The sequence below is a fragment of the Pan troglodytes genome, chromosome 6 (assembly GCF_028858775.2).
Source record: "Pan troglodytes isolate AG18354 chromosome 6, NHGRI_mPanTro3-v2.0_pri, whole genome shotgun sequence".
NCBI lineage: Eukaryota > Metazoa > Chordata > Mammalia > Primates > Hominidae > Pan > Pan troglodytes.
Genome location: NC_072404.2, coordinates 10,700,219 through 10,724,721, shown reverse-complemented (window position 1 = coordinate 10,724,721; position 24,503 = coordinate 10,700,219). Strand labels below are relative to the sequence as shown.

Here is a 24,503-nt window from a genome sequence, read left to right as displayed (position 1 = left end):
GGTGAGGGCCGCCACTGGCTGTTCTGGTCTTGCTGAGCATCCAGGCGAATGCAGTCCCACCAGTGATCCCGGGGACACCACGTGGAGCAGAACGACTTCCCACCCAGGCCCCAGACAATCTACAACACTGTGAAAGGTAACACTTCTTATGGGTGTTTTGTTTTTTGGTTTTTTTTTGATGGAGTTTCACTCTTGTCACTCAGGCTGAAGTGCAATGGTGCAATACGGCTCACTGCAACCTCCGCCTCCCAGGTTCAAGTGATTCTCCTGCCTCAGCCTCCTGACTGGGATTACAGGCACCTGTCACCACACCCAGCTGATTTTTGTATTTTTAGTAGAGACCAGGTTTCACCATGTTGGCCAGGCTGGTCTCAAAACTCCTGACCTCAGGTGATCTGCCCGCCTCGGCCTCCCAGAGTGCTGGGATGACAGGCGTGAGCCACCGTGCCCGGCCTGTTTTTGTGTTTTAAAAGCATTTTATTTTGACATAATTATAGATCCAAAGGAAGCTGCAAAAAATAGCAGAGTCCCGTGTACCTCCACCAGCTTCTCCCACTGCAAAACCTGAAAACTGACATTGACTTGTTACTATTAATATAGCAGTTACGCTTTGTACATATTCAGTTGTCACCACTTTTTAAGTTAAAGTGAAATTCACATAGAGTTAGCTATTTAAAGTGTATAATTCAATGGCAAGCAGCACATTCACAGTGTTATGCAACCATCACCACTGTCTAGTTTGGTCACCTCCAACGGGGAAAACACGGCCACTAAGCAGGCTCTCCCCATTCCCTTCTGCCCCTAGGCCCTGGCAACCACAAACCCACTTTCTGCCTCTGTCTACACCTCTTGTGGATATTTCATGTAAGTGTTATCAGAAAGGGGTCCTGATCCAGACCCCAAGAGAAGGTTCTTGAACCTCGAGCAAGGGAAAATTCAGGGCAAGTCCATAAAGTGAAAGCAAGTTTATTAAGAAAGTAAAGAAACAGGCCGGGCGCGGTGGCTCACACCTGTAATCCCAGCACTTTGGGAGGCCGAGGCGGGCAGATCACGAGGTCAGGAGATTGAGACCATCCTGGCTAACACGGTGAAACCCCGTCTCTACTAAAAATGCAAAAAATTAGCCGGGCGTGGTGGCAGGCGCTTGTAGTCCCAGCTACTTGGGAGGCTGAGGCAGAATGGTGTGAACCTGGGAGGCGGAGCTTGCAGTGAGCCGAGATCGCGCCACTGCACTCCAGCCTGGGCAATAGAGCAAGACTGCCTCAAAAAAAAAAAAAAAAAGAAAGAAAAGAAACAGGCGCAGCGGCTCATGCCTATAATCCCAGCATATTGGGAGACTGAGGTGGGTGGATCACCTGAGCTCAGGAGTTCGAGACCAGCCTGACCAACATGGTGAAACCCCATCTCTACTAAAAATACAAAAATTAACTGGGTGGGCCAGATGCGTTGGCTCACGCCTGTAATCCCAGCACTGTGGGAGGCCAAGGCCTGATCACCTGAGGTCAGGAGTTTGAGACCAGTCTGGCCAACATGGTGAAACCCCGTCTCTACTAAAAATAGAAAAATTAGCTGGGAATGGTGGCAAGTGCCTGTAATCCCAGCTACTCAGGAGGCTGAGTCAGGAGAATCACTTGAACCTGGGAGGCGGAGGTTGCAGTGAGCTGAGATTGTGCCATTGTATTCCATCCAGCCCGGGTAACAGAGCAAGACTCTGTCTCAAAAATAAATAAATAAATAATAAAATTAGCTGGGGGTGGTGGCACACACCTGTAATCCCAGCTACTCAGGAGGCTGAGGCCGGAGAATCGCTTGAAACCAGGAGATGGAGGTTGCAGTGAGCCGAGATTGCGTCATTGCACTCCAGCCTGGGCAACAGGGCAAGACTCTGTCTCAAAAATAAATAAATAAATAAATAATAAAATTAGCTGGGGGTGGTGGCACACACCTGTAATCCCAGCTACTCAGGAGGCTGAGGCCGGAGAATCGCTTGAAACCAGGAGGTGGAGGTTGCAGTGAGCCGAGATTGCATCATTGCACTCCAGCCTGGGCAACAGGGCAAGACTCTGTCTCAAAAAAAAAAAAAAAAAAAAAAAAATGGCCACTCCAAAGGCAGAGCAGCAGCATGAGCTGCTAGTGAGTATACTTAGAGTTATTTCTTGATTATATGCTAAACAAGGGGCGGATTATTCATGAGTTTTCTAGGAAAGGGATGAAGATTTCCTGGAACTGGGTCCTTCCCCTTTTTAGACTACATAGGGTAACTTCCTGACGTTACCGTGGCATTTGGAAACTGTCACTGCGCTGGTGGGAGTGTCTTTTAGAATGCTAATGAATTATAATTAGCAACTAACGAGCAGCAAGGATGACTAGAGATCACCGTCGTTGCTGTCTTGGTTTTGGCCAGCTTCTCTACAGCATCCTATTTTATCAGGAGTGTCTTTGGGACCCGTATCTTGAACCTGTACCTTGTGCTGACCTCCTATCTCATCCCGTGACTAAGAATGCCTGTCCTCCTGGGAATGCAGCCCCGCAGGTCTCAGCCTCGTTTTTACCCAGCCCCTATTCAAGACACGGTTGCTGTGGCTCCCACGCCTCTGACCTGAGTCATGCAGTATGTGGGCCTTGGGTCTGGATTCTTTTGTGTCCGGAATTGGTGGGTTCTTGGTCTCACTGACTTCAAGAATGAAGTCGCAGACCCTCGCGGTGAGTGTTACAGTTCTTAAAGGCCGCGTGTCCGCAGTTTGTTCCTTCTGATGTTCGGATGTGTTCGGAGTTTCTTCCTTCTGGTGGGTTCGTGGTCTCGCTGGCTCAGGAGTGAAGCTGCAGACCTTCGCGGTGAGTGTTACATCTCTTAAGGCGGTGCATCTGGAGTTGTTCGTTCCTCCCAGTGGGTTCGTGGTCTTGCTGGCTTTAGGAGTGAAGCTGCAGATCTTCACGATGAGTGTTATAGCTCATAAAGGCAGTGTGGACCCAAAGAGTGAGCAGCAGCAAGATTTATTGCAAAGAGCGAACAAACAAAGCATCCCGGTGTGGAAGGGGACCCGAGTGGGTTGTCACTGCTGGCTCGGGCAGCCTGCTTTTATTCTCTCATCTGGCCCCACCCACATCCTGCTGACTGGTAGAGCCCAGTGGTCTGATTTGGCAGGGCGCTGATTGGTGCGTTTACAATCCCTGAGCTAGACACAAAGGTTCTCCATGTCCCCACCAGATTAACTAGATACAGAGTGTTGACAAAAAGGTTTTCCAAGTCCCCACCAGAGTAGCTAGATACAGAGTGTTGATTGGTTTGCATTCACAAACCCTGAGCTAGACACAAGGTGCTGATTGGTGTGTTTACAAACCTGGAGCTAGATACAGAGTGCCGATTGGTGTATTTACAATCCCTGAGCTAGACATAAAAGTTCTCCAAGTCCCCACCAGACTCAGGAGCCCAGCTGGCTTTCACCCAGTGGATCCTGCACAGGGGCTGCAGGTAGAGCTGCCTGCCAGTCCCGTGCCCTGCTCCAAAGGCACTCCTCAGCCCTTGGGTGGTCGATGGGACTGGGTGCCCTGAGCAGGTGGCAGCACTCGTTGGGGAGGCTCGGACTGCACAGGAGCCCACGGAGGGGAGGGGGGAGGCTCAGGCATGGCGGGCTGCAGGTCCCCAGCCCTGCCCCGCAGGAAGGCAGCTAAGGCCCAGTGAGAAATCGAGCACAGCAGCTGCTGGTCCAGGTGCTAAGCCCCTCACTGCCCAGGCTGGCGGGGCTAGCCGGCGGCTCCGAGTGCGGGGCCCACCGAGCCCACGCCCACCCGGAAGTCGCGCTGGCCCGCAAGCACCGCGTGCAGCCCTGGTTCCTGCCCGCGCCTCTCCCTCCACACCTCCCCGCAAGCTGAGGGAGCCGGCTCTGGCCTTGGCCAGCCCTGAAAGGGGCTCCCACAGTGCAGTGGCGGGCTGAAGGGCTCCTCAAGTGCTGCCAAAGTGGGAGCCCAGGCAGAGGTGGCGCCAAGAGCGAGCGAGGTCTGTGAGGACTGCCAGCAGGCTGTCACTTCTCACTTTCACTTAGCATATAATGTTTCTAAGGTTTATCATCTTTTCTGTAAATCTGAAACTATTCTAAAATTTCAAAGTTTATTTAAAAAAAAAGTTGAGAGCTGGTGAGCTTTGCCCTTTTCCCAGCTGCCTCCTGGAGGCCACCTGAAGGTTGCTGGGGTCATGCCTGGGCTGGGGTCATGCCCTCCGAGGCCCTGTGGCCATGAGCTCCTTCTTGTCACTTGGATGAGCGGGACGGCCCTTCAAGTCACACTCCCAGTCCTAAGCCTGGCGCAGCTGCACGGGCTGCGGACTTAGCACCAGCTGGCCTGGGCGGTGGCCCCACGAGTGCCTGGGAGCTGGGAGCCAGGACACCCCCGACGCCTTCAGGTCAGGGAAGCCCCGCCCCAGGGCAGGAGGGGAGCTGCGGACTCAGTGGGAGACTCATTCCGAGGCTAGGGGCAGCCCCGCGCTCTCTGAGCTTCAGGATGAGCCCAGCAGCGCCCCCACACCCCCTGCTGCAGGCGGGGTCGTGCACCGCACTGGGAAGTGATCCCAAGACCCGCGCACTGGCATGCACGTGTGCACGCACGCCTTGGTATGCACAGTTCTACACGTGCGCTGCTGTTTCCACGTGGAAACACAAACACAGTGCTGCCGACGGAAGCGCCAGCCTTTCCTGCGGCCCCGGCTCAGCGGCCCTGGGCTGTCATCGCAGGCCGCGGGGGACACCACCCGTCCTGGAGCTCGGAACGCGACCCAAGGCCCAGGCTGTGGGGCAGGCGAGCGCTTCCTGGGCTGGAACCTGGCGGTGAGGACCCCGCGGTTCGGCTCGGGCATCTGGGGAGCTCCTGAGCCCACACGGTGTCCCCTGCTCCGTTCCTTGCGCGTCACTCGCCCCCTCCATAGTCCTGAGGCTGGGCAAGGGGCAGGACCCTGCAGTCGCCTTCAGCGTGTGGTTTCTTAGCCGCGGAGCTATGGGGGATTGGGGGCGGGGCCGAGGCCGGAGGGGAGGTGGGCGGGGCCACAGCAAAAGAGTGGGCCGGGGGCGGAGCCAGAGTGGGGAGGGGGAGAGTTTGAGCCTGGGGGCGGGGCGTGAGGCTTTCGGGGCGGCGGCGCCCCCTGGCGGCTGAGCCCGTCCCAGGCACCGGGCGGAACGTGGGACGCAGCTGTGCCTTGGTAGTCCGGCGGGTGGGACCACAGGGCCCAGGAAGGTGGCGGGGCTGGGGCAGCACGCTCAAACACCTCCCCTTCGCGCGAATCCAGTGTTCTGAGCTCCACTCAGGTGGCGCAGGTGGCTCCCTGGGGCCTTCCCTCCGAATGGCCAGAGGCCGCAGCCTGCATAGGCGATGGCGCTTGCAACCCTCCCCCGGTCCCCTTCATCTTCAGGCTATTCAAGGGCATCAAAAGGGGCACTGACAAGCGCACCACCCAGAGCGGTGACCACACCCGGGAACTCGCGCTGCTGCCTTCTGGGCTGTGCACAAATGACCTGGTTTCTGTAGCAGCAGTGGCACGCCGGGCTGAGCCTCCAGGACTGGCAGCAGCTGCCAGGGGTTCCCATCCCTGGTCCTCTCCCCAGGGTGCAGGGCAGGTAACGGAACTGATCGCGCACTCTTCACACAGACGCTTATTAAAGGAGATTTACTTTTACTGCAGCTCTTCTTGCCCATCAACTGTCCAAAAACAAAAGACTAGGAAACAGACCCAGCAGCCTCCACCCAGCCACAGGGCCTCAAGCCTCCAATCAGAGCTGCTCCATGGTTCCCCTCAGCTCAGCTCAGTGTTGCCTGGGAGCAAAAGGCTCGGAGACAAAGCCCAGAGGGTGAGCAGGGGGGCCAGCCCCGCGTGTCTCTGAGGGTGCCAAGCCCACCGTGGGCCTTGCCTCCTGAGCTCCTATCAGCCTGGCCTCAGTAGCAAGCTGGCCGCCCCAGGCTCTTAATCTGCACCGAAGTCCCTGGCCACTGTCCCTTCACCCTGGCATGAAGCCGGCCTCCCTCTCCACCAGCCGGCTGACCGTGCGCAGGGCCAGGGGCAGGGCCGTGTTGGCATCGCGGTGATAGCGGGGGCTGCACACCTCCGTGCTGGGTGTGAGCACAAACTGGGCCACGCTGGGCATCTTCAGCAGGGTCAGCAGCTCTGTGGCCCGGGTACGGATGGCTTCTGCGCCCTCCTCGCTGTGCGTGGAGCTGGTGGCTGGACTGTGAGCCAGGGTCCTCATCTTTGACAGCAATAAAGAGGCCCTGGGGAAAGAAGGTCCCTCCGTCAGCTGCAGATGCTCCCCTCCCAGGACAGGGGTCTGTGTGGAGGGGCCAGGCCTGAAGCGCCCAGCAGAGTGGCTTTAGCTCAGCAGGGCCCACCCAGGACCTGCGCTGCTGCGACCATTTCACAACACCTGGATGGGAAGACCTCAGAAGCCACCTCTCTTCCCCAGGAGCCAGAAGGCTTCGCTCCCTCCCTGACCAGGCACCTGGGGATCAGATCTTGGCTCCGGGAGGCCAGCTTCGTCAGCGTGGTCATCAGCACGGTGACCACCTGGGGGGGACACCTGGGCAGGGCAGCAGAGGGGCGGCACTGGGTGACCTCGAATAGCAGGGCCTCCAGGGCTTCGAAGAACTTGTTGATCTGCTCCACGGTGCACCTCCGATCGTAGGTCACCGACAGGTACTCGCCGATGGCCCACACCTAGGCCCGGGGACAGAGATTCAGCCCCCACCCAGGCTTCCTCGGTCAGGAGCGGCTGGGGGAGGCCAGCGCCCGCCTTACCACGCTGGTGACGAGGCTCGCCCTGCTGCAGAGACCATTCACGCTGCCCAGGAACTCCAGCAGGTCTCTTGCCAGCTCCACCACCAGGGAGGGTTTCAGCGTACACAGGGCCAGGAACTGAGAACTCAGCACACTGCGCAGAAAGCCGGGTCCACGCCTGCTCTGTGCAGACCTCTGACCCCATCCCCATCCTGGCCACCCCATTCAGGCCAAGGGCCTGGAGGGACCCGGGAAGCGTCTGAGTGGTAGGTGTATGCTGCACCCTCCGATAGAGGGACACAGACGACTGCCAGCCCTAGAGAAACTGTCCTCCTCACTGGGGAGAAGGCTGGCACCAGCGCTGGCCTAAGGCCCGGGCTCAGAGTGGAACCAGGATGGGCCTGCATGCATCAGGCCTTTGGAGAGAAGGACCCCAGGGGACAGGACGTGGAAGAGGGACCTGAGCTAACCCTGAAGAGGACACGCTCGGCAGAAGGAAGGACAGGGGAATGTTCTTGAGAGGCAGAGAGGAAGTGCCTGGGGCTGGGTGTGGGGCTGTGGGTGGGGGTGGCAGGGTCTGAGGCTGCTGAGGGCCCAGCAAGGGGTGGTGCCGAAGCCACTGAAGGGGAGGGGAGAGGGGGAGGGGTCCAGGAGGCACCCGCCCAGGGCTGTGGCAGGAGGGACCTACCTGTGCACACCGGCAGCGTACCCTGGGGCCGGGTAGAGCGAGTCGCTCCTGCCCAGGAGCAGCAGCGCCAGCTGGTTGATCAGGGACCCGTCAGCCACCTGGGGGTCAGGAGTGGGAAACAGGCTCAGCCCCACCCCCACTGCAGGCCCTAAGGTTGGGGGTGAAGCCATGGTGAGGGCTGGGGGGCAGCTGAGGGGCTGGAGACTCCTCGTCCACTGCCTTCCCCAACCCCCAGGGACACAGAGACTCAGCTGGCAGCATCCAGGCACAGGGAGGGAAGCCCTGGGCCGACCCAAGTGCCCCCGGCAGAGGTGTCGCTTCTGTTCCACGGCTCCTCTGCCAACTCCCGCTCTGCAAGGCCAGGCACACGTCTTGTTTGGCCAAGGGTGCGCCCAGGCAACGCCCAGCCCTGTGCCCAGCCCCCTGCCGGCCTCCCCACCTCCCAGGCTCTCCTGCACTGGCTTGTAGAGCTCCCCGAGGTGGGAAGCAGCAATGGGGGAGATGGGGGGCACCAGCCTGTGGGAGCCTTTATTTTGGCCTCAGATGGGGATGCTGAATTATCAGGGGCAGCAGGGGGACAAACTGCTCCGGCCCCAGCTGTGCCGCCAGAGCCCAGGCCACTCACTTGCCCTGTCCTGGGGATGGAAGACAGGGCCTGCTGGGGCAGGGGGATGGAGCCTGCTGGGATGGGAGACAGGACCTGCCGGGATGAAGGGGGATGGGGGACAGGGCATGGGGAACGGGGCCTGCTGGAATAAAGGGGACGGGACAGGGGATGGGGCCTGCCGGGGCTGTGGCATGTGCCTCCCTAACCCTCACAGTGGCCATGGATGGTGGGTGTGGTGGGAGCAGCCTTCTGCAGAGCTCAGGAGGGCCCCACAGCGCTGGCTCTGGCCTGCCCCTTGGTTGTGAGGCCCGTGGGAATGGGGGGCCCTAGGCGGCGAGCTCACCTGGGTCACTGCTGAGAAGAATGCCTGCAGCAGCGTGGGCACGGCCTGGGCACACTGGGCCACGCGGGCACAGCCGGCCATGGGCTGTAGCAGCTGGTGGAGTGGCGCCAACCTGAGAACACAGTGTGGCCGTTTGAGTGCCGCCCGCTCCCCGACCTGGTGACTGCAGGCCAGGGCCAGGCACCGGGGCCACGTCGCCACTGCTCCCTCTCGCACAGCTGAGCCCGCTCCCATCCTCACTCATCGCCTCTTGGGACCTCCTGCTCCCCTGGGTTTGGGGAGACCCCTGGCGTCAGCACACCCGGGACAGTAAAGCCATGGGGACAAAGGCTGGCGTGGGCTGAGGGCAGGAGGCCTGTGGCCAGTCCCAGGCCTCCTGCTTCCTGGGCTCAGGCTCGGTTTGTCCATCTGCAAAATGGAGCACCCACAGGGCGGACCCCCAAGCTTATGAGGGTTGATGTGGGCAGCAGAGAGAGCTGAGACCAGGCCCCGCCCCCGGCAGACCCGTGGTACAGAAGCAGGGCCTCTATAATGGTGATGACAGTTGCTCCCCAGGGCGGGGACGCAGCCTTGTCTGGGACACAAAGCACCCTGGCCTCAGCCTAGGGCTGAGCAGCGAGCCCCACCCCAGTGGCTGTGGCCTGGCTCTCTGAGCCACTGGTGGCCCCCTGGCCCTAGGGCCCCGTACCTCTCAGTGGTGCCACTGGCCTTGGGGCGCAGCAGGTATTGGAAAAGACCCTGGAACTGCGGGTCCCGGAAGGCCTCCAGGCAGCTGGGGGCCCTGAGAGAGGTGTCCCAGAGTGGCCTCTCGGATGCAGCCGGTGCTGACCTGCGTGGACAGACGCCCAAGGCCAGGCTGGGATGCAGCCCCTGCACTCAAGGGCATCCCCATCAGGGAGACACACGGCAGGTGTCCCTAATATCACAGCACCTTGGGTGCCGGGAAGGGCTTGGCATGGGAGGCTCCAGGCCTGGGCGTGAAGACGGGTGAGGCACTCCAGGGTGCAGGGGCTGCCCTGGGCGAGTGGCCAAGGGTGACAGACACACTCTGTCCTAGAGGTGGCTTTGCAGGGGAGGACTGGTCAGGTGTTGGGGGGGGAGGAAGGAGGGTCCCCGGTGTAGGGGTCAGGAGCAGCGAGGAGGGGGCCCAGTGTGTGGAACCAGCTGGCTGGGAGACGCAGCGCTGGCAGAGGGTGAGGGGCCCACCTGAGCTGCAGGTCCAGCACCGCCGTCAAGCAGGGCAGGTCCAGCAGCGCGTGCAGCATCTCCAGGGCTGTGCCAGCGTCCACCAGGGCCGGGAGGAGTGCCACAAACTCGGAGGTGAGGGGTGGGCTGTTCCAGGCCAGGAACTGTGGGCACAGCACAGCGGTTCGGACACAGCTCGGAGCTGTGGAGCAGGCGGCAGAGGGAGCAGCCAGCTAGGGCCCCACAGCTGTCCCAGACCTGCAGTCCCCAGGAGGGCTTCTACATTTGCCTCCTCCCGCTTTTTATTTTTTTGAGACAGGGTCTTGCTTTGTCGCCCAGGCTGGAGTGCAGTGGTGCAATCATAGCTCACTGCAACCTCAACCTCCCAGGCTCAAGTTATCCTCCCACCTCAGCCTCCTGAGCAGCTGAGACTACAGGCACACACCACCATGTGAGGCTGTTTACTTTTTGTAGATAAGAGGTCTCCCTGTGTTGCCCAGGCTGGTCTTGAACTCCTGGCCTCAAGATCCTCCCGCCTTGGCCTCCCGAGGTGCTGGGATTACAGGTGTGAGCCACTGCCCCCAGCCTGTATCTACTTTTGTACCAACAGGTCAATAATTTTCCACTGTCCTGGTTTTTCTCCAGAAAGAGGATTCCCCACCTCAGTTGAAAAGACCTTACAGCGAGGCGAGGCTGCAAAAGACACTTCAAAAGCAAATGGCACCAGGCCGGGTGCGGTGGCTCATGCCTGTAATCCCAGCACTTTGGGAGGTCAAGGCGGGAGGATCATCTGAGGTCAGGAGTTCGAGAACAGCCTGGCCAACATGTCGAAACCCCATCTCTACTAAAAATACCAAAAATTAGCTGGACATGGTGGTGGGCGCCTGTAATCTCAACTACTCAGGTGGCTAACGCAAGAGAATCGCTTGAACCCAGGAGGCGGGGGTTGCAGTGAGCTGAGATTGCGCCACTGCACTCCAGCCTAGGTGACAGGAGTGAGATCTATCTCAAAAGAAAAAAAAAAGGCAAATGGCACCCAAGTGCCCAAGGCACCAGGCAGGGCTCCCGGGGGAGGGATCCTACCAGGCGGCAGCCCTGCCCCAGTGCTGTGAGAACAAACTCACCGTCTTGTGTCACGCCCCCCTCTCCAAAACACCCACAAGGGAGTTCTTGGACAGCACCGTCGATCACGTGACGCTGCAGGGACACCCCAGATCCCCATCTCACCCTGCACACCGCATTCCAGGCCCGGGACTCACAGGGCTCTATGCTCAGCCAGGACTCGCCCTGAACCCCACTGGAAAGAGGGGAGGAGCCCCAGGGACTTACCATGCCCCTGCCCTGGCACCCAGGGATGCCCAAATATACCTTAAAGAGGTTGGGGAAGCTCAATCTGAGGGTGCTGAGGTGCCCGCTGAACAGGTGGAGGTTGTCCCTGCAGAACTGGATGAATTCAAAGGCCAGCATGGGGCTGTGGAACTGCTCCACCGGGATCCTGGTGAACAGGTGCTGGTAGACGGCTTCCGAGTCCACTGCAGCTGCCTCCCCTGCAAGACCAGGGCCCGCCAGGGCACACGTCTTGACCTCGTCCTGGCTGTGCTTCTGTGACTGGTTAGGGGCCCTGAGTCTCAGGCCTGCTCTCCAGGACACCAAGGGCTCCGAGGCGTCCTACGCTGGGACGCTGGGGAAGCGGCACTTGGTCTCCCTCGCCCAGGGACATGGACAGCTCGTGAGTCACACAAACTATGGCACATTCTTTGGAAGGTGCTGGTTCCTAGACTTTCAGGTTTCCTGGGCTAGGGACACAGCAAAAAGAGTTTATTTCTCTATTTAAAAGTTTAAAAATTACCAACATCTGGCACAGCAATCCATCAAAAAGAAATATGAGCTGGGCATGGTGGCTCATGCCCGTAATCCCAGCACTTTGGGAGGCCAAGGCAGGAGGATCGCTTGAGGCCACGAGTTCCAGACCAGCCTGGGCAACACAGCAAGACCCCTGTCTCTATTCAATCAAGAAAAAAAAAAGGGAAGAAGAAATTCCATCCTAAAACTAAAGGCAGAAGCAGAGCCCCGAGTCAGTGCCACCCCACCCTGGGCTCACCGTGGCTCAGGAAGAAGTGGGCGAGGGGCAGCAGCACCCGCACAGAGGCCGGGTCCCCGCGCACCCGCCCGTGCAGGGCCTTCAGGCAGGAGAGACTTCGGTACAGGAAGGACGGGTCCTGCCGGCACAGCACGTCCAGCACCAGCACAGCCTCCACCAGGCACTGCGGGACGTGGACCACATCAAATGGGCCGAGTCGCTGCCTCCCATCCCCTGGTCCCCAGCCACTTACAGCTTTCTGCAGGTCGGAGTCCCCCTTCCTCAGGGCTCCTGGAAGGAGGGGAAAAAGTCAGCCGGCTCTGTCTCAGCCTTGGAGTGGCCCAATGAGGGGGCAGCTTGTGCTCTGGAAGCTCCAGGCAGGACCGGGAGCAGGGGGGTGGGACAGGCCCCCAGGAGGACTTGAGTGGGACTGAGGCGAGGGGCCCAGGCGGGACAGGGCCGGGCTGGGGGCTGGGGTGGAGCCTGAAGAACACTTGGGGCTGACCCCAGAAGCAAAAATGCCCCTGCTCCAAACCGGCTACCCAGGGACCCCCTCTGTGGAGCAGCAGCTCAGGGAAGCTGTGCTGGCCTCAGGTCGCCTTGCAGAGCAGGTGGGTCGAGCCCTGGGGAGGCCAGTGCCCTGGGTGGGGGACTCACGTCGGTTACTTTGCTCAATGAGGCGCTGGCAGTACTCGAAGGCCACCTCCCGAAGCCGCTCCCGGGGCGGCAGCAGGCGGCCGGCAGAGGAGGTGGCGGAGATCACCGACAGAGTGGAGCCCTCCTGCTCTGACCTGTCATCTGCGGGAGGTGGGAACTCTCAGCAGGCTGACGTGTGGCTCCCCGGCTGGGACATGCCTGCTGCCCTGCTTGGAAGGGCAGGAGGAGAGCACAGGCCGCAGCCCCTCCCGGGAGGCGTGAGGCGTCACTGTCTCAGGACGTCCACCCACCCGGCAGCTTCCCCATCACGGCCGCCCTTCAGGGTGGCTGAGGCTTCTTCCCCAACAAGTCCACAGAGCAGCCGGGAGGAGCTCAGTGGCGTCACTCCAACAACCTTAAGGGTGCCTGCCTTAAGTGGCAGCTCTCACATCTGCACATTGCATGAGGGTCACGGGGTGTCCAGAGGATCCCCGGTGCTGACCCTGGACCCCAAAGATGCTGGCCAGGGAGTGCTCTCAGCCTAGCTCCAGGTCAGCAGGCTGCGCTGCCCACTCCTGACCTCTGCTGCATCCTGGGCACACCTGAGTCCCCCCACCTCCGCCCGTGTCCCCCTGCGACCAACCCATAGTGTGCCCACCTCCCACCCCTGACGTCATCCCCCCGCCCCGCACACCTGTGTCCAGGGTGCCTGGGCCCTCGGGGCCGCTGTGCAGCAGCCACGCCCGCAGCATGGAGAAGGCCTGCACGTTCAGCCACTGGTCTTCTGTGAAGCGGTGGCCGGTGGAGAGCACCGTGAAGAAGTCTGTGGCTACTGCCCCGTCCACCTCGGTGATGGGGCCCGGCTGTGGGAAGGACAGGCAGGAGTGGGCGGAGGGGGCCGAGGCCGGGAAAAACGCCAACCTTTAGCACAAGCTCCTCAGGAGGTGGAGGAGAAGCTGCCTGAACATGAGCCCGGGCAGCGGCCCGCCCTGTGTGATGCAAAAACACCATCCCCACCTGACCCCCGGGCAGACGCGCATCGCACACCCTGCTCCGCAGGCCCTGGGAATGAACCCACGCACAGACCCCCAGAGCCACACGCGTCAGGGGGCTGTGGCCCTGCCTGACCCAAGCCCCTGGACCCTGTGGAACGACAGCAGGCCTCGCCCCTGTGGGCGCAGGAGCTCTCGGGGAGGGGTTGTCTGTGACTCTGTTCCCCATGGTTCCAGAACAGTCCCAGCCTCACCTGCCGGGCCCTGGGCGTGGAGAAGAAGCTGCCGGAGTGCGGGAGCCCTTGCTGGAGGCTGGCGTAGCGCAGCCAGTCGACCAGCCGCTTGCTGAGCAGGGTGGCCTGGTCTGCAGTGGGTGGGGTGGCATGGGGAGGTGAGGTTAAATCCTACGGATGCCCGGGTTGTTGGGATGCTGGCCGATTTTTCTCAGAAAACAGAATCCTGCAGCGTCCCAAGCCCTCGGGCCTCCCCGTGTCCCCCACCCGCCCCCCACACTCCCAACCCACCATGGGCCCTCAGGGAAGGACCTGGGAAGGCAGACCCCCCAACAGCCTCTTGGGAGGGGCCCCACGTACCCTCCTGGAGGGTGCCCGGGCTGAGGACCACGACCTTGGCCATGACGGGGAGGAGGTGTCTGAGGCTGGGTCCCTCAGGCTGCCGGCTCTCCAGCGCTCGCAGCACGCCCTGGCCCACGGCTCTGACCTCCTCGTTTCTGTCACCCTTGAAATCAAACAGGGCAAACGCTGGGGTACTGGCCTGTGCCAGAGACCAGCTCCCCCATTTCGGAAGTCTGTGTGACACTCCTGAGAAGCGTCGGTTGCTGAGACCCCAGCCTAGCAGGTGGCAGGGAGGATGTCGTGCCCAGGCCCACCCCAGGTCACAAGGTGCCTGCTCCGCCTCCAGCCTCTTTCCCTGGGAGCTGCATCGCTGAGGCTGGAGGGGGCCTGGGTGAGGGCACGACTGAGTCAATGCTAAAAACACACTGGCGGCCACCATGGGCCTGGCCGCAGCCACAGGACATCTCGTCCTGCGGGGCCTCCAGTGTGGATCCCAGTCTTTAAACCACCCACCTCACTTCGCACACCCAGGTGCTGAAACATCTGAGCAGCACCAGAGACACCCAGCACAGGGGCAGGGTCGTCAGGGCAGGGAGGAGGGCGGCTGGGTGGCTGGGAGGCCACGTGCCGGGTGGGGGGTGCACCGCTGGCGCCTGGCAGCAGTTCTGCAAGATCATCTTCCACTGAAAAAAATGAGTTGCTTGAGGAGAAGGGCGGGTGAAACAAACAAGAAGAGCCGGAGTCATCTTGTTCCAAAGGCCAGGAGCTACCACAGCATTACCGGGGTCATCTCGGAGGCCTGGAGGTGGCCTGCAGGAGGTCTGTGAGGTGAGGGGGCTGGGCACCAACCAGGATGACCCCAGTGATGAAGTACAACGCCCTGAGTACGCCAGGGCCCACAAGCTCTTGCCCACACAGAACTAAAGCAACCGCAGGCTGCACCCCAGCATAGGAGGCAGCTCATGACACTGCAGACTGGGAACGTAGGGAAAACCCCAGCTCCATCGCAACCTTCCTGCAGACTCTGCACCCCGGGGCAACCCATGAGCAGAGATAGCAGCTTCTCTCACACAAAGGCAGCCTGTGAACCCCTGGATCCCCACGCTGAGTGCCCAGGCCTGCTCCCGACACAGAGGGAGGGAGGACATGGACTTCGCAAAAACTCCTGGCCAAGGAGGGTGGATTGCTTGAGCCCAGAAGTTTGAGACCAGCCTGAGCAACATAGTGAGACCCCGGGTCCCTACAAAAAAATACAAACATTAACTGGGTGTGGTGATGGATGCCTGTAATCCCAGCTACTCAGGAGGCTGAGGTGGGAGGACTGCTTGAGCCAGGGAGGTCGAGGCTGCAGTGAGCTTTGATCACTCCATGGCACTCTAGACTGGACAGCAGAGTGAGACCCTGTTTCTAAAAAACAAAACAAAACAAAAACCCCAAAAAGAAGGTCTGGAGGCCCAGCCTCCACTGACTCGCTGTCTCAAGGCTCTGTCTGAGAAACCAAACTCCACCACCTCTCCTGAGCACCAACATACCACGTGGGCCTGCTGGGCATGGGACCCCGTTCCAGTCAACAGGGCATGCCCCAGCCTCAAGTGTGCCAGGCACTCAGCACCGAGATGCGTCTAGAACAAGCAGCCACCTGCCAGCTCTGGCGCCCCTGCTTCCTGTCTCCCCTGTTCCTTGGGAAGCAGCCATCCGGTGCCAACTGGGGTGGTGACTGCTGCGCTACCTGGGCCAAGAGAACGGAGGCCGCCAGGCTCAGCTGCCGGCTGTTCTGCGTGTGGTCCCAGGCCAGGCTGAGGCTGTCAGAGGGGGACATCTCTCGCAGGATGGCGGCACAAAGCACCTGGAGCTGTTCGGGGCATGCAGGCAGGCCGAGGGTGGCCTGCAGCAGGTCTACGCATGTCTTCTCCAGCCTGGAAGGCGAGATGCCCGTGGTGGGCGGTAACACGTCACGACCGTGGCAGGAGCACCCGGCGCCCCAGAGCACCTGGCCGGGCACCCTTGGGCCAGTGGACAGAGCATTTTACATGAGGATGGACCTTCAGCACTGGTTTAAGTGGACAAATGACTCAACCCCCAAGGAGCATCTGCAGTGACCTGCTGGGCGTGGGCTGGGTTCTCCTGGGGCTGCTGTGTGAGGAGCTGGCCTGAGCCGTCGCCACACTCACCTCCGGCTGTACTTCGTGGCTGAGATGATGAGGAAGAGCCTCTGCAGGGAGTCGAGGGTGTCCGGCCCCAAGTCCTCCGCCTGCAGCAGTTTACAGATCCGGGAACAGAACTTCTTCAGCTCCTCGTCCTGGATCTCCCTAAACAAAGAAGAGGACTTCACGACCCAGAAGCACTCGCTGCTCGGAACCAAAAAAAGGATAACCCTTGGAGCAGGGAAAATCCCTCTTTAGAAAAGAGAAGCCGAGTGTGTGGAGGAACACGGTTCCACGGCTCATGGCTCTCGAGATAAATTCGCTGATTCCCTGAGCTGGTTCCTCTCACCCTGGGATTTCCCGATCCATCGCTGCAGGGCACTATGATGAATCTCACTCACAGAGGCCCCACGCACTTAGATTTTCTTGTTCCCAGGGCAGAAGGACTAAAACCGATTCTTTTTAGGGGTCTCATTCAAGAGTAGGAAATTTACTCTAGAATAAGGTGCCTTTCAAAAGATGTCTTCAATGAGCCTTTTGCTTATGGGAACAAGAATAAATTTTTTTTTTCCCTGAGATGGAGTCTTGCTCTGTCACCCGGGCTGGAGTATAGTGTCATGATCTCGGGTCACTGCAACCTTCGCCTCCGGGGTTCAAGCAATTCTCCTGCCTCCGAGTAGCTGGGATTACAGGCACCCACCACCACACCCGGCTAATTTTTTTGTATTTTTTAGTAAACACAGGGTTTCACCATGTTGGCCAGGATGGTCTTGATCTCCTGACATCGTGATCTGCCCACCTCGGCCTCCCAAAGTGCTGGGATTACAGGCGTGAGCCACCGCGCCTGGCCTACGCCCGGCTAATTTTTGCATTTTTAGTAGAGACGGGGTTTCACCATGTTGGCCAGGCTGGTCTCAAACTCCTGACCTCATGATCCGCCCACCTCGGCCTCCCAAAGTGCTGGGATGACAAGCGTGAGCCACCACGCCTGGCCTGAGAATAAAATCTTATATATTAAAGAACAAATGTCATCACATATTTAAGGTAAGCCCATTATGTTTTTTTACTCGAATAACTAATTGGCTTAATTTTAAAATCTCCCTAGTAAGCCACAGGTAAGATACTGAATAAAGTTCCAAATGGAAGCCTGTTTTTAGGTTTCTATCCCAGTCTAAAAGAAAGAACCAATAATGCGCAAAGGGGCTGCTGTGCCAGGGGACTCTGGGGACTCCCTGAGAAGGGCCCCCTACGTGGCTGTGCCCTCCCCAGGCCACCTGTAATCCCAGCACTTTGGGACGCTGAGGTGGGAAGATGAGTTGAGCCCAGATGTCTGAGACCATCCTGGGCAAAACAGTGAGACCCCATCTCTACAAAAGAATTTAAAAAATTCGGCCGCGCACGGTGGCTCACACCTGTAATCCTAGCATTTTGGGAGGCCGAGGCGGGCTGATCACCTGAGGTCAGGAGTTCAAGACCAGCTGGCTAACATGGAGAAACCCCGTTTCTACTAAAAATACAAAAAAAATAGCTGGGCGTGGTGGCACAAGCCTGTAATCCCAGCTACTCAGGAGGCTGAGGCAGGAGAATCACTTGAACCCGGGAGGAGGAGGTTGCAGTGAGCTGAGATCATGCCATTGCACCCCAGCTTGGGCAACAAGAGCAAAACTCCGTCTCAAAAACAAACAAAAATAAAAATAAAAAAAATTCACTGGGCATGGTGTAGTCCCAGCCACTTGAAAAGCTGAGGTGGGAGAACTGCTTGAGCTGGAAGATCAGGCTGCAGTGAGCTGAGATTGTGCCACTGCACTCCAGCCTGGGTGACAGAGTAAGACTCTACTTCAAAAAATATATATATATAATATAATATATATGTTATATATAGTTATATATGTTATATATGATATGTTATGTCATATATGATATAATAATGTTATATACGATATATAACATGTTATATATCGTATATAACACGTGTTATATACGATATAACACGTGTTATATACGATATAACACGTGTTATATATGATATATAACACGTGTTATATATCACATATAACATGTTATATGTGATATATAACACGTTATATATGATATATAACATGTTATATGTGATATATAACGTGTTATATGATATATAACATGTGTTACATATGATATATAACGTGTTGTATGTGATCTATAACATGTATGATATATAACATGTTATATATGACATATGACATAACATGTTATATACGTTATATATTATTATATATAATGTATATATACATTATTTCTAACGTTATATACGTTATATCTAATATATATGTTATATGTTATATATTATGTTATATATGTTATGTTATATATAATATATGTTATATATAGTTATGTTATATATAACATGTTATATATAATATGCTCTATCTCAAAAATGTATATAATATATATTTTATATATATTACATATAAAAATATATTTTTATATCTATCTATCTATCTATATATTTTTTGAGATAGAGTCTTACACGCTGTCACCCAGGCTGGAGTGCAGTGGCATAATCTCAGCTCACTGCAGCCTGATCTTCTAGCTCAAGCAGTTCTCCCACCTCAGCCTTTCAAGTAGCTGGGACTACACTAAGCCCAGTGAATTTTTTTTCTTTTTTTGATTATATTATATATATAATATATAATTATATAATATATAATATATAATTATATATATTATATATGTACTAAATATATATGTAATACATAATATATAAAATGTTATATATAAATTATATATACACACATATACATATATACACACAACGGAAAATCTTTCCCAGAAAGGTGGAACCCCTCATCCCGATTTAATTCCCTTCAGCATATCCTCCAAGTCTCAAGCTTCTCTCTAAAATCCAACCCACCCAAACCCTTCAATAGCTCCCCACTGCTTTCAAATCCAAACTCCTACAGACCCTAACGCTGCCTACAAGACCCCGGCCCTGCCTTCCTTCTCCAGACTCCATGTCCTGTTTCTCTTGCTTCTGTCCCTTCGCACAGACCCTGTGCCTGAAACATGCCCCACTAGCTCCCGAGCTAGTGGGCTGAGGCTCTTCCTCCTGGAAATCCCCAACCTTGCGGGGCACCCCTCCATGCTCCCATCCTTTACTCGCTTCCCGCTCTCTCCATTTATCCTTCAGCTTACAGAGCTATCTTTGATCACTTTTTCCACCCTTGCTTTCCGTATCTCTGACACATTTAGAGAGAAACTAAAGTTCACTCCAAATCTTTTTGGCTTTCTTTGGAGACAGGGTCTCCCTCTGTCACCTGAGCTGGAGTGCAGTGGCACCATCATAGCTTACCACAGCCTCAACCTCCTTGGCTCAAGTGATCCTCCTGCCTCAGCCTCCTGAGTAGCTGTGACTACGGGTACGTGCCACCACACCTGGCTAAGTTTTTTTAAAATTCTGTTTTGTAGAGACGGGTCTCGCTATGTTGTCCAGGCTGGTCTCAAAGTCCTAGCCTCAAGCGATCCTCCTAACTCGGCCTCCCAAAGTGTTCGGATTACAGGCGTGGGCCAGTCACTGCGCCTGGCCGGCTCCAAACCTTAACCCTCAAACTACAGTCATTTATTTTAAAATATCATCAGAAATCACAGGCTTAAGAATATTGTGAAAACCGGTAAGCCCTAATAGATTAGCCTTCTTGAAACCCTAACAGAGGGCAACTGCAGAACTCATGTATGTTACATAGGGAAATTCAACCACACTCTGTCCTCAAAAACGGCTGCCCACCCGAGCCAGGGAGGCAGAGAAACAGGTATCTAAATAGTGAGGGCTCAGCCGGGTATGGTGGCTCACGCCTGTAATCCCGGCACTTCGAGGGGCCGAGTCAGGCGGATCACCTGAGGTCAGGAATTCGAGACCAGCCTGGACAATGTGGTGAAATCCCATCTCTACTAAAGATACAAAAAATCAGCCGGGTGTGGTGGCGGGCACCTGTAATCCCAGCTACTTGGGAGGCTGAGGCAGGAGAATTGCTTGAACCCAGGAGGCGGAGGTTGCAGTGAACTGAGATTGCGCCACTGTACTCCAGCCTGGGTGACAGAGGGAGACTCTGTCTGAAAAAAGACTCTAATAAAAATAAATAAATAAATAAATAAATAAATAGTGAGGGCTCTTCCTTTTGTCTTTCATGTCACAAGTTTATGACCTTGAGCAGAATGTGACTGGGAATGAAGTTCTCAGTGGGTGTTTTTCCTTGTCTCTTGGCAAGGACCTTGGGATTAACATGTTACATGCTGAGATGCCAGTATTTTTCATTTTCATATAGTCCCCACATTCACATGAATGACATATCTGTCCAGGATTGAAGGGAAGGTTGCCTATGTTGAGCTGCTGGGAGATGGTGCTGCATATTCACCAAGCCTCTTCCTAATGAGTGGACTCTTAAGGGTTATTTTGATCAGAGATTTTTGTCCTGTTCAGTCTTTAGAACTTAACCTGCCTTCAAGACCTCACTCACTATAATCACAGCAATTTCAACCACCCGAATCTTTCCCACCAATTGGTCTAGCTCTGAATCCAGGTTTGCTTGTTTGTTTTGACATGGAGTCTCGTTCTGTCACCCAGACTGGAGTCCAGTGGTGCGATCTTGGCTCACTGCACCCTCGACCTCCTGGGTTCATGCACTTCTCCTGCTTCGGCCTCTCACCTCACCAAGTTTGTTTACGTTTACCAAGGGGCTGTAGTGCTGGCTGTATTTTCTTTACTTTTTTTCTTTTTTCTTTTGAGACGGAGTTTCGCTCTGTCCCCCAGCCTGGAGTGCAGTGGCGCCATCTCAGCTCACTGTAACCTCCACCTCACAGGTTCAAGCAATCCTCCTGCCTCAGCCTCCCGAGGAGCTGGGATTACAGGCACCCACCACCACGCCCGGCTAATTTTTTTTTTTTTTTTTTTTTTTGTATTTTCAGTAGAGACGTGGTTTCCTCACGTTGGGCAGGCTGGTCTCGAACTCCTGACCTCAGGTGATCCGCCTGCCTTGGCCTCCCAAAGTGGTGGGATTACAGGCGTGAGCCACCACGCCCGGTCAGCATTTTCTTCTTTTAAACATGTAGTATGAAGTCTTTGCCTGTTTGGTGGACCGTGAGTCTGTTCAGTCCTGGCTTACACTGTTTTCCCCCATGACTGATTAGTTGGTGAGAAAGGAGCTACTCACTCGTTACTGGGAGTCCAGACACAGCCTGAAACCAGCCTGGAGGGTGATTTCTCAGCCTAGCTAATACATCCGCGCAAGAGAGATCTTTTTAAGTCACAAAATCCTCCCACGGTTCCGTAAAGCCCTCGGATGGCCTCCAGCTCCCCAGCCTGGCACACAGCCTTATTCCTTAGCAGGCCTCCGGACACTCTGACTTTGCGTTCTTGACTGTGAGGCACTGAAATCTCCCGGCTGCCCGATTTCCTGCCAGACGCGGAGTTCTCACCGCCAAGCCTTTGACTAAACTGTCGACTGGGTCCCACCCCACTTGCTTTCACTCACCAAGACTCTGTTCAGGTGTCACCTCCTCCGGGGACCCACCATGACCCTCCCCGACCTCCTCACCCCAAGCCTGGCCGCCGTGTTGCCTTCCCCGATCCCCAAGTCTCGAGGGCGAGTCCAGTCGGGTTCCTGCAAGGCTGGCGCCCGAGCCCCTGCCCTGTGAGACCCACCCCCGTGTGCCCCTAGGGAGAGATGCAGGAAGGAGGGCCGGGGCCGCAGCTCCCCCGTACCTGGCCTGGTGGAGCAAACTCTCCGCTCCTGCCGAGAACATCACGCCGCCGCCACCAGACACGCACGAACCTCGAAAACTCCAGGAGCTGCAGCCCAGAAGCTCCGCAGCCCGGTCAACTTCCGGGACCGCATCACGTGAGCGCAGCGGCCTTACGTGGCTGCGTCACGTGCCGCATCACATGAGCAGGAGGGACAGGTTGCCGACCAATGGGCTTTGGCGTGGAGCGACTGGGGCGGGGCGTAGGTGCCGCGGCCGGGGGTCCGGGTGGGCGCCTGGGAGTTGCGGAATCTTGCGACCCCGGAACCTCGGCACTCTGGAGCCCCGGCGCCCTTCGACCCCGGAAAGCATTTCGGCGGAAATTGGGCGCCTGGGGCTTTGGAAGAGGGCATTGCTGGCCCCAAAGTGTCACTGCCCCAGTTCTGGTTTCTGTTTCGTAAACAGCTTTGTCGTGCGGGAGTCCCCTTGCTAAGTACGACCTGAAAATCTGATGCAAACTCCGACACTTGTGGGCTGAGCCCAGCAGCGTCCAGCAGTTTGCAAGGAATAGCCGCGGCTCTGGGCAGTTTTGGGGATTTTTTGAGCTCCCATTTATTGAGCACCCATCCCGCGCTGTTCCTGCTGCTTGAAACGAAAAAATCCCTTATTCAATCCCCACGGTATTCATGGGATCTCGCGATCTCTGTTGTACAGATGAGGCCACAGGCTCGGAGAGGGGAAGTTTCTGTTCATTCTAACGGATGTGTTGGGTGCCCAAATGTGCTGGGCCCTGGCCATAAGTTTGCCATCCTGCAGACGGCCGAGGGACACAGGGCGACACGCCAGCGTCATGATAAACGCTGTCACAGCCTGACCTGGTTGGGGGTCCAACCGGAGGAGGAAGGCTTCGGCGACTGCGGCCTAAGATGAGCCCAGAGGGTGTCCAGACCAAGGGGTGGGGAGGGGCGGGCCTAGGGCAGCGATCTGCTTCCTATGGCTTAAATGCACCCCAGGGGGAAACTGACCTCTGGCCACAGGGAAGATAATGGATTGGGAAGCTCCCGAGGGAGAAAGGAGGCTGGTGCAGTTGTCCAGGGAAGGGAGGTCGCCCCGAAAGTAGGCAGATTCAGTACCATTTAGAGGTAGGATTTGCACGACCTGTGATTGAGGAATTTGCAGGCAGGAGGAAGAAAGTGGAAAAATCAAGGGTAACTTCATGTTTGTGGGGTGTCTGTCTGGGGCAGAAAAGGACGAGAAAATTTGTGCCAAGAGTCATTCATTAAGTGGACAAGCGATGATTGAATCCTAGCTGCGCTAGGCACTGCTGAAGGTTCTGGGGAACAGGGTAGGGGGTGGGAATCAATGTTGCGTAGATAGGGTGGGTCAAGGTTAGGCCTTGAAGGGATAAGCTCCGAGAAGACCCCTGGATGGAAGGAAGGAGGAGGAGGAGGGAGGGCTTCCTGCAGGAGTTCCAAACATGGCTTTGAGATGCCCTAGGGCGCCCAGTGATGTCTGAGGGCACCTGGTGCAGAGAATGAAGAGATGGGAATCGGTGGATGGTGAGCGGTGGATGGGAGTCGGTGGAGTGCGGCGGGTGCCCCTGGAGCCGCAGGTTGAAGACTGGCAAAGGAAAGCTGGTGACAGGTAGTCTATGGAAAGCCTACTGCCAGTGTTTAACGTTTACTAGGGTAAAACGTCCACACCAAAGCGCACAAATCTTAAATGAACTCCACTTTTTACATTTCTAGAAATCGGTGGTAAATTGGCAAATATCTTAAGCCTCGGCTCCATTGGCGACGGTGGGGAGCCGGGGGTTGATTTGTGTTTGATAATTTCTGTGGTGTAAATTTTCCTGCCATGGTTTGAGTTCAAGACCTAGACCATTTCCAGCTCCCCAGAGGTTCCCCGCTGTGGCCCCCTCCCAGTCAACGCCCACTCCCCTCCCCCACAAGTAACTGCTAGTCTCTCTTATCACCAGAGATTAGTTTTGCGTCTTTTTATACTTCATGCAAATGGAATCCTACCGTACTTAGCTTTTCTTGTTCGTCCATGAATATTTGGTTGGTTTCCAGATTTTGACAATAACGAATAGAGCTGCAGTGCACAATTGTATGTCTTCTGGGGTTCTGAGAGATGCACCCCTCTTTGTTGTATAGATACCAGGTTCACAGGGCAGCTAACTTTAACTGAGATTCCAACTGTGTGCCAGGAATCTCAATCTCTCTCTCCCTCTCTCTCTTCACACAGACACGACCTTAAGCAATTTTACCAGGGGTAATATTTGACTTGTTTCTTACAAAATATTTACATTAGTGTAAAATATTATTTTAAGGTCTCACTAGTGAAAAATGGTTGTGCTAATCAAAAGCAAAAAAGGCCAGGCACGGTGGCTCACGCCTGTAATCCAAACACTAGGAGGTCGAGGCAGGAGGATTGCTTGAGCCCAGTTCAAGACCAGCCTGGGCAACATGGCAAGGCCCTGTCTCTAAACAAGCAAGCAAACAAACAAACACAACGACAACATCTTAAAAAGGAAAGATGCAATTAATAATTAGCCAACGCAGATCCCTGGAGGAAGCCTACATACGCTTCTCACTTATGTTTGCTATTGGGCTAAAATGTTTTTCTTTTTTTTCTTTTTTTGAGACTGAGTCTTGCTCTGTCCCCCAGGCTGGAGTGCAGTGGCGTGATCTCAGCTCACTGCAATGTCCACCTCCTGGGTTCAAGCAATTCTCCTGCCTCAGTCTCCCAGGTAACTGGGATTACAGGTGCAAGCCACCATGCCTA

The 24,503-nt window shown here is 56.2% G+C and overlaps 1 protein-coding gene across 6 annotated transcripts; it reads right to left on the bottom strand.

Annotated features, from left to right (window-relative positions):
• Nucleotides 1-5,638: 5,638 nt before the first annotated feature.
• On the bottom strand, nt 5,639-21,965 carry AP5Z1 (adaptor related protein complex 5 subunit zeta 1). 6 transcript variants are annotated; one of them, XM_003318281.7, is made up of 17 exons: nt 21,739-21,920; nt 16,032-16,169; nt 15,590-15,776; nt 13,879-14,023; nt 13,540-13,649; nt 12,988-13,156; nt 12,315-12,455; nt 11,911-11,948; nt 11,679-11,841; nt 10,946-11,124; nt 9,599-9,741; nt 9,081-9,221; nt 8,393-8,504; nt 7,443-7,540; nt 6,776-6,908; nt 6,480-6,694; nt 5,639-6,252 (listed from the first exon to the last, which is right to left on the bottom strand). In XM_003318281.7, exons 1-17 carry the CDS (start codon nt 21,777-21,779, stop codon nt 5,982-5,984), a joined length of 2,424 nt encoding a protein of 807 aa, XP_003318329.1. In that variant the 5' UTR covers nt 21,780-21,920; the 3' UTR covers nt 5,639-5,981. The 6 variants fall into 6 exon arrangements, with proteins under 6 accessions (XP_003318329.1, XP_063671281.1, XP_009450815.2 ...); XM_063815211.1 differs by lacking the exon at nt 15,590-15,776 and having other exon boundaries at nt 21,739-21,965; XM_009452540.5 differs by having other exon boundaries at nt 11,679-11,948.
• Nucleotides 21,966-24,503: the final 2,538 nt, after the last annotated feature.

Excerpts from the sequence above, each read along its gene's own strand:
- AP5Z1 (XM_009452540.5), bottom strand. The coding sequence starts at position 21,779 with ATGTTCTCGGCAGGAGCGGAGAGTTTGCTCCACCAGGCCAG. Across the intron at positions 13,157-13,539 it reads CCACGCCCAGGGCCCGGCAG|CCGGGCCCCATCACCGAGGT; the intron begins GTGAGGCTGGGA and ends TCCTTCCCACAG. Across the intron at positions 11,125-11,678 it reads CCACTTCTTCCTGAGCCACG|GGGAGGCAGCTGCAGTGGAC; the intron begins GTGAGCCCAGGG and ends CTGGTCTTGCAG.